The sequence below is a fragment of the Malaclemys terrapin genome, chromosome 24 (assembly GCF_027887155.1).
Source record: "Malaclemys terrapin pileata isolate rMalTer1 chromosome 24, rMalTer1.hap1, whole genome shotgun sequence".
Classification (NCBI taxonomy): Eukaryota; Metazoa; Chordata; order Testudines; family Emydidae; genus Malaclemys; species Malaclemys terrapin.
In genome coordinates this window covers 15348654-15362876 of record NC_071528.1, presented here as the reverse complement: position 1 = coordinate 15362876, position 14223 = coordinate 15348654, and the positions used below count along the sequence as shown (strand labels likewise).

At 48.4% G+C, this 14223-nt stretch overlaps 1 protein-coding gene across 1 annotated transcript; it reads right to left on the bottom strand.

The window, feature by feature from the left end:
* Positions 1–545: 545 nt before the first annotated feature.
* BORCS8 (BLOC-1 related complex subunit 8) lies at positions 546–13448 on the bottom strand. Its single transcript, XM_054013835.1, has 4 exons — positions 13341–13448; positions 9916–10028; positions 2149–2213; positions 546–1027 (listed from the first exon to the last, which is right to left on the bottom strand). Exons 1-4 carry the CDS (start codon positions 13375–13377, stop codon positions 916–918), a joined length of 327 nt encoding a protein of 108 aa, XP_053869810.1. The 5' UTR covers positions 13378–13448; the 3' UTR covers positions 546–915.
* Between the last annotated feature and the right edge of the window lie 775 nt (positions 13449–14223).

The following is a 14223-nucleotide window of genomic DNA, read 5'->3' as shown; positions in this document are numbered from 1 at the left end:
GCAAGTGTGGCCATTGGACATATCCATCTTTAATACGAGGGGGTAGCCAATGGAGGCTACATGACCCCTATACCTGCCTCCTGGCATGTCAAGACCCACAGTCTCTGTGGCTTCACTTCCAAGAGCTGTTGGAATTTGTTCCACTGTGTGTAAATTAGGTATAGCCCCAGGCAAGTTGGCAACATGGCAAAATAGGAGAACTCGTAGCCACAAACATCTAGTACAGAAAGTCACTTGGCACAGAACCAGGCATTTTGCCTGCTTTAGCCATGTGCTCGCAACAGGAAATTCAAGGCTGTTAGGTTTATGGAGCAGCATCTGTGAGTTTCGTTCCCACAATGCCCCTGACACTCAGGCCATTAAGGCTCTTGGGGCGACGGACTGAATATACTAGACTCACCCCATCTATTGACAGATGCTGGAGTGGCTTTCCTTGTGCTGCAAACAGCAAAACGCATCGTCCAGCTACACTGACCAGTGTAAATCCCATCCACACACAGCCCCGCGAATGACCTAGCGAACAGTCCTGCTTCGACAGACACGCCTTTCCTCAGCACCAAAACATTCATTTATTATTATGGCCCTCGCCATGCTACAAATGTTTAACACTGCACAAAAATGCTACATGTTACCTAAAAGCCCCCCCCCTCTTTAAACGTAGGGAAAGAAGTTATTTTGCAGGAAACATTGTAAACAAGAGGCTTTTCTTCCCAAAGTACAGTGAAGCAGAGTTTCACTGCAAGGCAAGGAGCTTATTCCTTTAAATTATAGCACAGAGTCACATTATGCGTGTAACTGCCTGGCCTGTCTGTAGTTTGCGGAGTTACAGCCCGTGAAGCCTTCAGCAGTCACAGAACAAACGTTCCTATAAAGCAATAGGGCAGTTCTCAGAATTCGGGGTGTCAGACTCCCGAGCTACCTGCGGCCCGGAGCGGAATTCAGCTGATCCTTCACAGCGATGACATGCTTGAGCAGCCTGTCGATGCTCTCAAAATACACGCTGCTGTCCATCATGTTCTTTATGGCGCTGAAACAGACCGGGTGGAACAGGGGACGCAGTTAATACCTTCGAGGGCTTCACTGGTTTAGAATAGACATGCACGCCGGCGAGGGGATGGCTGTGGAGGATTTACAGCTACATTTGGCATTTTGCATCTTCAAACACTAGCTAAGGGGTGGATTTCAGGGGAGAGACTGGCAGGTCTGTATTGCCCTCAACAGCCGGGGAAGAAAGGGTGCATCGGACTCAATGAAAAGAACTAGACTTGACAGTAACATTTCAGAGAGCCATGCCTGCTGTCAACATGCCTCAGGCCTGACTCTCTGCTGAGATGGGGCCAGTTAGTGCCACTTGTGGGCTCAGTTCATCACTGCCCTGAACCTACACCAGTGCCAAGCGAGTGCAAACTGCCACCACTCTGATTTCTGCTGCGTGACACTTACTTTGCAGTGGGGCGAATGGCTCCCCTGGGCACCTGGGAAGGATGAACTGCCTTGTGCTGGTGGAATGGGGGGGGCAGGAAGCTCTTACAGAATCTTGTGTGTGAGAGCAGCCAAGCAACACCCATAAATGGAAGCGTTTGGGGTTGACAGGATTTTAAATCAGAGGCCAAAAATGTCCAAGTCGAGGTGCCTAGAGTGAATCCATAATTAGGCTCCTAAATACTAGTGGCTGGATTTGGAGAGGTGCTGAGCACCCACAGCTCCCATTAACGCCAGGAAGAGTTGAGGGGGCTCACCCTCTCTGGAAGGCAGGCGCCCTTTATCGAAGGAGCCGTGTGTGCACGTGCCTGGCTTTGACCTGCCGGGTTTGAAAATAGCAGCTACGTTTGTTTCTTAAAATACTTCCCCTCCCCTCAAAGGCTTAATCATCCGTCCAAGCAACTGACCCCCAAAATAACCAACACAGCTTCTCGTCACTAACCATCAGGAACAGGGAATACCTTGGGCACGACCGTGAGCTGAACGGTGCTTTCAATGGGGGTGAAAACACACCTGTACTGTGAAATCACCAGCAGGGGAGGGGAGGGGGGGAGAACAAACTGAGCCTCCTTGCCAGCTCCTTTGATTTACCACAGGTTTTAAAAAGGGAGGGCGGCTGCCCCAGAGAAGTGCAAACTTCAAAGCTCTCCCAGCACCCTGCTGTACCTGCAGGCGTACTCCACAGTATAGATGGCTCCTTGACTCTGCTCCTCCCAGCTCTGCATGTCAGCCTGAAAGGCAGATCACAGGGAACACAGAATGAAACTTCTTGTCAGGAAAAGTGAAGGCGGCCCTATGTACTAGACAGATATACCACCCACATCACACACACAACTAGCACCAAATGCAGCCCATTCACTGACATGCTACATAAGCATATGGAACACCTGAAGAATGGCCACCTGTGGTCTAGCAGGGAGACAGTGCAGTTCAGTGGTTAGAGTAGCAGGGTGGCAGTTCTGCTCCCAGCTGTGTTACTGACATGCTGAGTGATCTTGGGCAAGTCATGTTACCTCTCTAGGCCTCAGTTTCCCTATATGTAAAATGCTGTTTTCCTTCCTTGTAAAGTGCTACAGAGCTGGTAAGAACATATTATTAGTGAGGCTCAACTGGAAACGCACTGCTCAGCCATTGATACAGACCACACATAGGTCTTAAATTCTGTGTAGCATTTAATTCAGTGCCATCCCCTGCAACATCCGACAGCCAGATGTCACCTTCCTTGTAGGCTCCCATGTCCCCCTGCCTCACACAGCCTCGAGTTCTCGTTGTTTATAGCTGGGAACTGACAGCAGGCAGGCCGAATTCACAGCTGAGGTTACAGTAAACACTGTGCACATTAAGAACATGAATCCCACATCACTTCAACCTTTGGCATCTGCTGCTTTTTGCTAGCCATCACATTATGAGTCCCTCTCCCATTTTAAAGGCTAGCGTCACCTCGGGGGCTTTTTCCGAGAGCTGTACTCAGACTAAGAGTGCACTGGTTTTGTTTTAAAAAGCAGCTGCTGCCTGGAGCTAAATACTTTGCACAATCTGGCAAAATTTCTCTTGGCCGTGAATGCATCCATGACACAGTTGAGAGCCAAGGTGAGGCAGGATCATACCAATGAGCTGCTAAAGCGAATGCTACTGATCATCTGGAAGTTCCAAAGCATTCCACACAGGTGGTACGTCCATTCCAGCTGGTGCAGCTACCATCAGAGCTGACTCGGTTCCCATCAACTCCAATCCAGGGCCCCTAGACAATCAGCTTCTTTCACAATTCAGGAATCTCATAGGAACTGTTCTGGTGAACATTTTTACAGCCTGCTTGCAAACAGACTTTTCCATCCTCCAGTCTGCTAAGAAATCCCAGTGCACTCGGAGCCAGAGCATAAGTAATGACTAATACTATTAATAATAATAATAATGCACGTTCCTATAGTGCCTTTCCTCTCAAGGGCTAAGTAAGTGCTACACAAACTATGCATAGGATCACTTCATGCACATCTGATAAGCAGCAACTCTGGTGTGGGACATAACAGCACACAGCAACACTATGGAACAGCTGAGAACAGAAAGTAAAAAAAGCAAATCACAATGAAAAGGCAGATGAATTTAGTGAGAGAGGGAAGATGGAAATGATTCATGCTTAAATTTGGCCAGAACTTGGAGGCTTAATATGTAAAATTTACAGAAGTGCCTAAGTCATTTAGACACCGTTGAAAATGTTACCCAACAAACTCTTGTCTCTGCAAAAAGTGCCAGGGGATCGTTAATGATCACTAGTGATCACAATGGCTCTCACCCCAAACCGGCGGCAGCATGCTGCTTCTCACCACTGTGGTACACAGGCTCACTACTGACTCGAAGGGAAGAGTACCCCAGTAAAAAAATCCCCAACACTGTTTCTGCAGCATGTAGTTGCTCCTTGAAGATTTTCAGTTCAAGTACTAACCCGGCTCCACACTGCTCTGCTCAGCTCTGCTCTAGTTACTTGTGAGAGCCAACAGAGTAAGAGTAAAAGGTGACAGAGCTGGGCTGGGCTGAAACAGTGGCTGAGCTAGAGGCTGGGGGACGGATGGAGGAAGTGACAAAGCTACAACCCTCCGGAGAGCAGCTTTGCTTTGGCCCCCGTGTGTTCCCTAGCACTAGTAGATTTCCAACGTTGCCTTGTATCTGAGGCCAGGCCACGACGCCTGTTCCCAGCATTCTCACCACTTCCTGGAGCTTTCATGTTCTTAATTAGGAAAAAGCCTTTCCGCTGTGTGCCTGTCTTTTTAATCTTTTCACGACATCCTCTCTCAGAATTCCCAGGGCATCTTCTCGCATGGGGTTTAATAGCTAAAGCCAGCTAATGATATGCAATAGCACTAAATGATGAATTGTGGTCGCTCAGCAGTAAATTAACGAGGAGTTCTACACCCCTGAAAGATCAGGGGAAATCCAAAAGGCGGCTTTGTGCAGCGCAAAAGCAGAGCTTAGCAATGCAGCTCAGACACCGCGAGGCACCCTGGGTCCTGCATCTTGCTGTATCTTATCAGTGAGGTGTTAAGTCTGCCTGGAGAGTTTGAGATGGATGAAGGTTTAAGATTATTTTTAATCAAATCAATGAAAGTCACAGAGGTGACCTTCTCCCTGCACCAACCTTTCCTCCCAAATCACCCCCAACAATTTATTCCTATTTAAACTCTCTGGGAATCTCTAAGGCAGTATCTCCAGAGAACCATATGACCTGTAACCAGACAAGGCCTATTAAGTCCCATCTAACCCACCTCCGAACCTGTGCAGAATTTTCCCTTACAGTAGATTTCCTAGCATTTTGTCCATCAGTTCTAAAAGATTCAAGTGATGGGGCTTCCACTGCTTCCTTTGGGAGCTAATTCCTCAGTCTACTTCATGGGAGACGCACAGACAACCTAGAGAATTGGGAGCTTCAGAAGCGTGGGGTAAGGATTTGGACTATAGTCAATGTCACTTATGCTGCTCAAAGCCTGCTGTCTGTAACAGGATACAGGCGAGTCTCATCTTACGCTGGGGTTACATTCCACTGTCAGCGCGTAAAGCGAAAATTGCATATAGTCAAAATTACATTGAGTGTAATGGCAGGCAGAATCGCCCACACTACAGGTACAGTATTTAAATTGTTATTTTTCTCTTTTGTTTTGTTTTTGCCAACCGCGCAAAGCTGAATTCGCACATGTTAAATGCGCGTAAGATGAGACTCGCCTGTATTTTGCTACATGGTGTGGAACTGAGAAGGAAGCAGGACTTTTCAGTCAGTTCTCTGTACAGGAGAGGATCCTTCAGAAACACAAACCACTGCTGTAGCAGAGATCTCACTCGAAGTCACCCAGAAGACATGCTCAAGACACAAACCATGGTTTACCAAGTTTCTATATGCTGGTCGTTGAGAACATGCTTCGCTAGATGAAGACAAATAGTTTTTAAGGTCTAATTTCCTTTCTACCATTTCTGTTGCATTTATTTTTTTCATGTCAGTTTGGAAAGTAAAATCACCTGGTCAGTTTCACTTTTGTCTCTAGCGAATTTCACTGTCTGGTTTTTGTGTGTAGATTTCTAATACCACAGGACAATGCCAAAAGAAAAGACTTTTCATATAAGTAACGACATAAATCAATCAATATATTTCTTGAGAGAGAGAATGGTGCAGCAGATAGACCACTGGACTGGGACTCAGAACACCCGGGTTCTATTCCCAGCTCTGCCAATGACCTGCTGTGTGACCTTGGTCAAGTCACCTCCCTGCTCTATGCCTCAGTTTCCCCTCATCTCTCTATAAATGAGGATAACAATGCTTACTCCGTTGTAAAGGGCATTATGATCTACTGATAAAAAGTGCTACAGAATAGGTAGGCATTATTTACGATCTGCAGGATGGGGGCTGTCTCATACTATGTGTATATACAGTACCTAACACAACAGGTCCCAACCTCGGTCAGGGCCTCCTGATGCTACTGTGCAACAATAATATTCATATATACTCTCCCCAACCCCCTTTTCCTTTCATAGATCCTAAATTTTGGGCCTAAATTAACTTGAAATGGACCCTTTCAACAATGGATTTTAAAAAACAGTTTGGAAGAATTAAAACCAAGTCAATAAGCCAAGGTGGTTTGGAGCGAGATAAAACCGGACAGCTCTTCCCTGGAGCACAGCCTGCCTGACGCCCTCAGCCAGTGCAAATTCTTCTGTACTGCCGCAAGGTCAGCAGGCCCTAGCAGAGACAGAGAAAGAATCCACCCGGCCCTAATGAAAAGCGTTCCCAACGGTAATAGCCAAGCCCCTTTCCCGTTTGAAACGGCACCACAGGAAACTGAACAATAAAACATGAACAAGCTCAAGAACAGAAGAAACCAGCTGACCACGGATTTGTAGTTCTGAGTAGCATTAGAGAACACTCAGGACACAGCGTCCTTCAGTGAGCTCGGTAAGAGGGGGTTTACACAGGACTACACCCCAGCACGTAGGACTGTGCGTTAGCGAACACAATGTTGTGTTGTTTATCATAAACCGTTCCTTCCTAGTTCTCAGAGGGAGGGGGCAAGCAATGTTGAAGATGCAGGGAGAGAACACTCACTGTCCTCTGCAGTCAGCACAGTCCCAGCTGCCATGAATAATTCTCTTTCCATCTTTCTCCTCCTCACTCCACCATTAACAACCAGGCAGAAACCCAGGAACTATTTTAAACACCTGAAGAAGCACGAAACCAAGACAATAGGTCCCATTCTGCCCCCTGAAGTCAGTGGTATGATCCTGGTGCGAGCAAAATCAGAATTAGGCCCAGTTAGTGGGGGAACTATATTATCCAAGTGACATCAAGACGCAAACAACGCAGAGAAGTGGAAATAACTGAGAGCATGCAGACATCACACGATTCCTAGAGACTCATGCCTCATCTGGGAAGGAATCCCGTGTACAGGATTCTGGAGCTATTGACACTCATCTGCAATACAGAATGAAGACTACAGAAGATTTAGGAGGTATCTGGGGGAGGGTGGAACTGAAGTGGGTTCTCTCAAGCCCCACATACTCTAAGGATCCTCACTACTATCCTTTATGGGTATGTCTACACTGCAAAGGGAGGTGTGACTGCAACACACCAAGGCATAGCAAGGCTAGCTTTAATCTAGCCAGTCTGGGTACCAATAGCAATGAAGCTGCAGCGGCATGGGCTAGCGTCCTGAGTACAAGCCCACCAGGGAGCCTGGAGACATCCTCCCTGGCTAACCCGTGATGCTGTGGCTTCGCTGTTATTGGTACCCAAGCTAGCTAGACTGAAGCTCGCTGCAAGCACACCTCCGATTGCAGTATAGACATACCCCATGAGACATGTAAGGACGGCCAGACTGGGCAGATCAATGGTCCAGCTAACCCAGTATCAAGTCTTCTGACAGTGGCCAGTTTCAGATGCTTCAGAGGGAATGAACAGAATAGGGCGATTATCGAGTGATCCATCCCATCATCCAGTCCCAACTTCTGGCAGCTGGAGGTTTAGGGACACCCAGAGCATGGGGTTGTGTCAGTGACCATCTTGGCTAATAGCCATTGACGGACCCGTCCTCCTTGAACTTATCTAGTTCTTTTCTGAACCCACTCATACTTTTGGCCTTCACAACAGCCCCGGCAATGAGTTCCACAGGCTGTGTGTTGTGTGAAGAAGTGCTTCCTTTTGTTTTAAACCTACTGCCTATTAATTTCATCGGGTGACCCTTATGTTCTCATGTTACAAGAAGGGGTAAATAACACTTCCCTATTCACTTTCTCCGCACCACTCCTGATTTTATAGACCTCTATCATCTCCCCCCTCAGTCATCTCTTTTCTAAACAGAACAGGCCCAGCCTTTTTAAACTCGTCTCATGTTCCATAGCCCCGAACCATCATCACACTCCACATCTAGCCAACGAAGGCTCCCTTTGACCATGCTGATTCTATACTGGCCAGCAGAGGACCAAGCAGAGCAATCGGACATTCATCTGCTGTCTTCGCAGAGGTACTAGGTAAATTATTTTCCTCCCTTTTCAGGCAAAAGTCACTCCTGAGGCAGGACTGGTGGCCAACGCAGGAGAGGGATAAAGGCCTCCATGCCTGCATATGAATGCTTAAAGCTGTGACACTAGCATGGGCACAAATAGGGACAAGACCCTCTGGGTCACTGAAATCTGACTAGATGACAGTCTTCTTTTCGTGGAAGGAAAGTGAAAAAAGACAGCTATCTTGGCTAAAACTAGGAGGGACGGCAAGTAGCTACCAATGTGAACTCAAGCAACCTCCAGAGACGGCACTGAGGTTTGAGAGTACTCATGAAGATGACCCTGCCTAGCTGAGAAAGTCAGTAAATAAAAGATTGAGAAGGCTCCTCCTCAACAACCCCCCTCCCCACACTGCCTAACAACATGCTGTGTGTCTGATGCATTCACCCTGCTGTCTTTTCCAGTAGGGTTTCATGTCCCCCTACCTTCCTTGGCACAAACTGTTCAATGCTGGCACCCAAGCTCTTCCCTTTGCATGGCTTGTCATACAATCTGCTCAGGTCTCTTTTGTTCAGGACACACTCCCTGAAATTGGGCCTATTCTGATTACATCAAGGTGAGGGACAGCTCGGGAATTGTATTACAAACCTGTCCCCCACGTCCTGGTGATGTGACCAGATTAATGTTGCACTACACATACGTATACATCTCTATAGACCTCCGCTCTCACACAGAAACCTACAGAAATAGTTAATAAATAAGTGAATAATAAAGTGCCACAATCCGGGTTAATTTGGAAACTAAGGCTGTAAAGCAAAGGTGAGAAATGAGGACTGACAGTGCATTAGCATAGACACGGAGCAGTAATCTATTCATGAGGCATCACTCCTAATGAATCATGACTGGCAGGAAAGGGAGAAGGACACCAGGGCTAGCGTTAAAGTGTCAGCACTCCGTGCTTCGGAGGAAAGGGGAAGCGCAGCTGTGGGCTGCGATTCATTAGTGTCCTTTGCCTCTGGTGGGCTCTTTTTACTTGTTTCTCTCCCCATATTTTATGCAGGAAATAAAAACACCTTGCAGCACAGCCAGGGGAAATGAGATTTAACATCTCCCCTCTCCCCGAACAAGGCAGGTAGCTCATTTTCCTTTGTCTCCACGTATGGAATGGAGGCGCTGTCACCCAGTGGTTAGAGCCAAGGGATGGTAGTCAGATTCCTGGGTTCTTCTGCTGCTGTCTCAGGACGTGAACTTGGAAAGGCATTTCACGCCTCCTAGAGTCAAGCTGACGTGGGGGGAAACACGTCACTCTAGACACCCCCCAGCCTTCCCTGGTCCAGGGAGCAAGGAATCGAAACTCAGCACAGTCCTCTAGGCTCCCCCAGCAGTGCAAAGTGCAGCCACTAGAGGGCCCTGGCCAGCTGCAAAGTCCTTTTCGTTCTGCTTTAGTCCAAAGTGAACCCAGCAGCAACTTGGAGCTTTACGGTCAACCAAAATTGGGATCTTCCAAGGGGTTCTGGTCACTTTGGGTCTACTACTGCCAGCAACTATCTGAAGCAGCTTATTATGTTACACTACTTTGCCCTTCTGAGGATCCTTTCATCTGAAGTTCTCAAGGTGCTTTACAAACATTAATTAGATAAGTTTCATAGCAGCCCTGGAAGGCCAGTCGTACCATCTCAATTTTACAGATGGAGAAACTGAGGCACAGAGCAGCAAAGCAACTCTCCCAAGTCACAGAACAATTCAGTAGCAGACCCGATAGAACCCAGAAGCTCTGGCTCCCAACCCCTTTCCTCTAACCATTAAACTGTACTCCCACTTGGACTTGATTATCCTGTTCTCTCCCGCCTCAGAGACTCAGGAAAAAATGGCCAGGGGTGCTAGTGTCATGGGGAGAAAGGCAGCTTGCACCCTGTTCCTGCCAGCCCTGGACCCCTGACCCAGACTGGCTCTCACCTTGTGCTGGGCTAGCTCCGGAAGGGAGCGCCTGACATGCTCCTGCAGTCGGTACAGTGCCACAGACGGCTCGTTGGCCAGGATGTACATGCTCTCTGTGAATTTGTCTGTAACTAAAATAAGCAAAACAGCGGCATTATTTAAAATGGGAATAAACGGGGAGAAGCCAAAGCTCCAAACCCCTGTGATACGTCTAGCCTATCAGCAGGTACATTAAAGCAAAATCAAGCTAAGCACTGATTTCCGCTCAGAATCTTTCCCCCCCAGACTCACAGCACAGCAGCAGGGTTTAGCGTACCCTCTGGGGCTCTGGAATCTGCGGGCCCTTCTGGGTTTGCTAGCCACAGATCATTCTGGGAGGTCATCTGCAGTCCTGTAAGACCACTGGCTTTTCTGGGATCAGTAACATCTTTGAACAGATTTTGGGCATCTTAGCCAAGCCAGCAGATTAGCAGAGCCTAAAATTAATCTTGAAGGGGAAAGTTAACTCTTGTTCCAGTGCGGAGTGCATGAAAGGCCGGGAAGTAATGGCAGAGAGGGGATACTGACAACACAGAAATCTAGACTGACCTTGGGTTTGAGGTTCCCTTTCCAGCTGCTCACCCAGTTCCATGCATCATGCTCCTTACATCTCAACAGCCCCCATGGGGATCCTAACAGAGTATGCCATGAACACACAGTAGCATGCAGTCGGTGTGACAAACCCATCATATGGACATGGCTCTGGGCCATAGAGTGCCTTGCCAGAAAAAAAACCCTAGAGGGCTACAGCACAGTGGTTTTAAAACCCAGTAAACTGCTTTGAGGCAGGAGGTAAACAAATTTCCTTCCAGCCCTGCTGATGTCTCCATGACCAGCTTCTAAAGCCACTAAATGCTGTTTCTTGAATATGCTGCATCACCTTCAACCTCTCAATCCTGAAGGCTGTGCATCACACTGTCCCACCACCTCTGATCTCCCCCATCCTTCTCCCAATCTTCCTCTCCTTCCATTGCACTCTCTTTCTCACCACCCGCAAACTGACTCCTCCCTCTTCCTCCTAATAGCACAATTCTTTTAGGAAACCTTCCCCCATGGATATCCCCACAATGTTCTTTAGAGAGGCAGGACCAGGGCTCAGGAGACCTGAAGTCTATTCCCAGCTCTGCCACTGACCCACTGTGGGACCCTGGGCAAGTCACTTCCCCTCTCTGGGGCCCCCTGCCCTTCTCACCCTGAATCTGTCTCTTTCTGGAGCACTCTCTCACTATGTGTTTGTACAGCATCTGGCACAATGGGGCCCTGGTCTTGGCACTAAACATGACCACAATACAAATCATTGACAACATCTTCCTTGTGATTTAAAATGTTTTATTTATTGAGCCCAGACAGCATGCCTGTCCTCAAACACAAAGGGGAGACGTTAGCCCTGCCTTCTGGCTCATAAGCTCCATAGCCTGTGAATTAGATTGCAAGCTTTTCGGGGGGGAAGAGAATGCCTCCTCTTTGTGGGTTTGCAATGCCCCATATACACCCACAGCCCCTTATCAATCATAGCTATCTGAAACACAAAGACCAGAGAGGTTTTCAGAAGTAACCTTTCAATAGTGGATGGAGATTTTTTTTTTTTTTTTTTTAATCACAGCAAAAAGTAAGTAGTGGGTATTTTTTGCCATATTTAAATACACTGGTTTATGGCTCAGCTAGTCCTGAGCCCGTGCATAGCGTGAGCTGGCTGATCTTTTGGAACTGAATACATTTTTTTTTTTTAAAAACAAGTTCCTTTTAAGGCAAATAGTTTTACTTCCCCAGCTCTCAGCTTTTGTTTTATTTATGAGTGTTCAGTTATTGCAGTGTTTGCTGTTAGCCAACTTTCCAAACGGCTTGAATATAGATGTAGATAAATGCTGAGCTTTGCAAAACAAGTGGTAGCCACGTGCCAACTACATGTTCCAAAAAGGATACGGACACCCACTACTCATCTCACTTGCAGATGTGAGGCCATTTTGTGTTGGGACTCACACAATGTGCTGTGGCAAGGAGGGGAGAGAAAGAGGAAGTAGCAACTATGTGACTGTTATTAAGCACAGATGAACAGACCCTTGGATGGTAGGGCACTGGAATGTGAGATTGGACAGTTATCTGGACAGCAAGGATATCCAGGGTTAGAACAGTTAATGCTAATAAAAATTTTGGAAGAGATATTAAACCTCATGCCTCGGATTTAAGCCAATCTCTAATGATTAGAGATCAAGATGAGATGTAAGGCAGGCTTGCATCTGCTACTGGGAAGTTCTTACATCTTTCTCTGAAGCGTCAGATACTGGCCACTGTCACAGACAGGATACTGAACTAGATGGATGCTGGGTCTGATCCTGTCTGGGATTTCCTATGAAATCCCTTTTACTTCCTGACTCACATCTCTGGGGATCTCGGTGGAAAGATGCTTTTTCAGACACTCAATCTCTGGCCTAGAGCTTTTCTTGCACATCCTGGCGCTTCATATCAGCTGCCTTTGTATATTTCCAAATACCCACAAAACACCAAAGCCCAGAAGTGGGGTTTTTTTTAGGCTTTGTCAACACTGGGGTTTTAGTCACCGGTGCAAACCCCTAGCATAGACATGGGTTTACACCAGTGCAACAAACCTTGCACTAGCACATCTTATCCCAGTTTCCAGGTGCCTGCTTCAAACTGGGCTGCAACAATATAAAGTCATGTCTTCACTGGTGAAGTTAAACCAGTAGCAAAAAATCCCAATGAGATTCTTTTAACCAAATCCTTCCTCTCGTTTTAATTCACATGTGAAGGCTCTGCTTGCGAACCACAGACCTGCAGCAAGTCAGACAGCGATGGATTTAATACACTGCAAGAGGGCAAGGCAGGGCACTGAAATAAAAACTCAAACATTTTAAAAATGTATCTTTTTAAAAAAATGCTCTTTAAATGAACCACAGGAGCAGTCTGTGGAACTCCTTGCTGCAGGAAGCTCAGTTTAGGAAGAGTAAAAAAAAAAATCAGGATTGATCTGAAGAAGAGACACAAACTAGCAGTGGTTGGGGGCTCCTTAGGTTATAACTGTCAGGCCCCACCACCCACGGGAGGCCACATAGAAACCCTACAATTGCACGACCCACAGAGCTGACCTGGGGCTCCATAACTGCCCCAATAGGGAGAACGCCCCATGACCACAGAGGAGGGCAAGCTGGGGCCCTATACCCACCTAGGGGGCTGCCCTGAGGCTCTGTAAATGCCCCCCCCATGGGAGGCCCCACAAGGGCCTTATGACCCCCCTCCCGCGTGCCTGGGCACAGTCCTGAGACCCTCTGACCCCGCCCCCCGGGCATTTCCTGGGGCCCTCTGACCCCCCCCCACCACCATGCCCCGCCCATCGCGGCCCCCGGGGATGGTCCGCCCCCACCGGAAGCCCCGGCGCCGCCATTTACCTTTTTTCACCTTGAGCTGCATCTCGGTCTCCTCCATCGCGGGCGGGGGGCGAGGGGGGGGGTGTAGCGGATGCCGAAGCCGGACCGGAATCCCAACCCGCGGGCAACTTCCGGCGCCGCGGTGCAGCGCTCGAAACGGCCCCTCCGGAAACCGCGCGACGCCGCAAAGGTTCCGCCGCTTCTCTTGCTCCCTCGCCCGACCCTGTTCCTGAACATTGCCTAGGCCGCTACCATCTGGGGCCAGTGAGCCACCCCTCCCTGGGGGACCCTCACCTCCCCGCTGTGTGGCCCCATAGGATGGGGCTTCCCCACCCCAGCAAACCCCAGCTCCCAACTGCGCTTCTGTCTGCCAGCCCTACGAGGCAGGGATTTTCTGCAGCAGACATAATGGGACGTTGTCTCTGCCCTTGAATGCACTAGAATTAAATGTGAAGGGTTATCACGACAGCTGTTGTAAATTCCACCCATGATTACCCTTGGGGGCCCCATCTGGAAGGAACGCAGTTGCTGGGGGAAGCCCACAGCGTTTCCAGGTCCCCTGATTTCATCCTAGTGCTGCTAATTCCAAGCGGTCGGAACTCATGAGTCAGGTTCCAAAAAATCATGAGATTGGTGCAGCGGTGCCCTCCGAGCGTGAGCCCCTCCCTCATTGCCATGTACCAGGGCCAAGTGGAAATTCCCAGGGGAGCTACCCCTGGTGATTATAGTATGGGCGTGGGTGATGGGTTCTGCCCATCATGTCTGCCCCTCTCCACAAGGTAGCTCCATCACTGTGGGAGAAGTTTTATGGGCAGTGAGCCTCACCCCCCTCTTACCTACCGCTGCCCTCTTGTGTGGGGAGACTTAGTGACTCCCCTTTGCACTGAGGCAGGAGAGGGGTAGC

What these genes read in the sequence shown, in the direction of transcription:
- BORCS8 (XM_054013835.1), bottom strand. Translation starts at nt 13,377, where the DNA reads ATGGAGGAGACCGAGATGCAGCTCAAGGTGAAAAAAG. An exon ending in CGGAGCTAGCCCAGCACAAG is followed by an intron (nt 2,214 to 9,915) that starts GTGAGAGCCAGT and finishes TCTGCCTTTCAG; the next exon opens with GCTGACATGCAGAGCTGGGA. An exon ending in ACTGTGGAGTACGCCTGCAG is followed by an intron (nt 1,028 to 2,148) that starts GTACAGCAGGGT and finishes GGTCTGTTTCAG; the next exon opens with CGCCATAAAGAACATGATGG.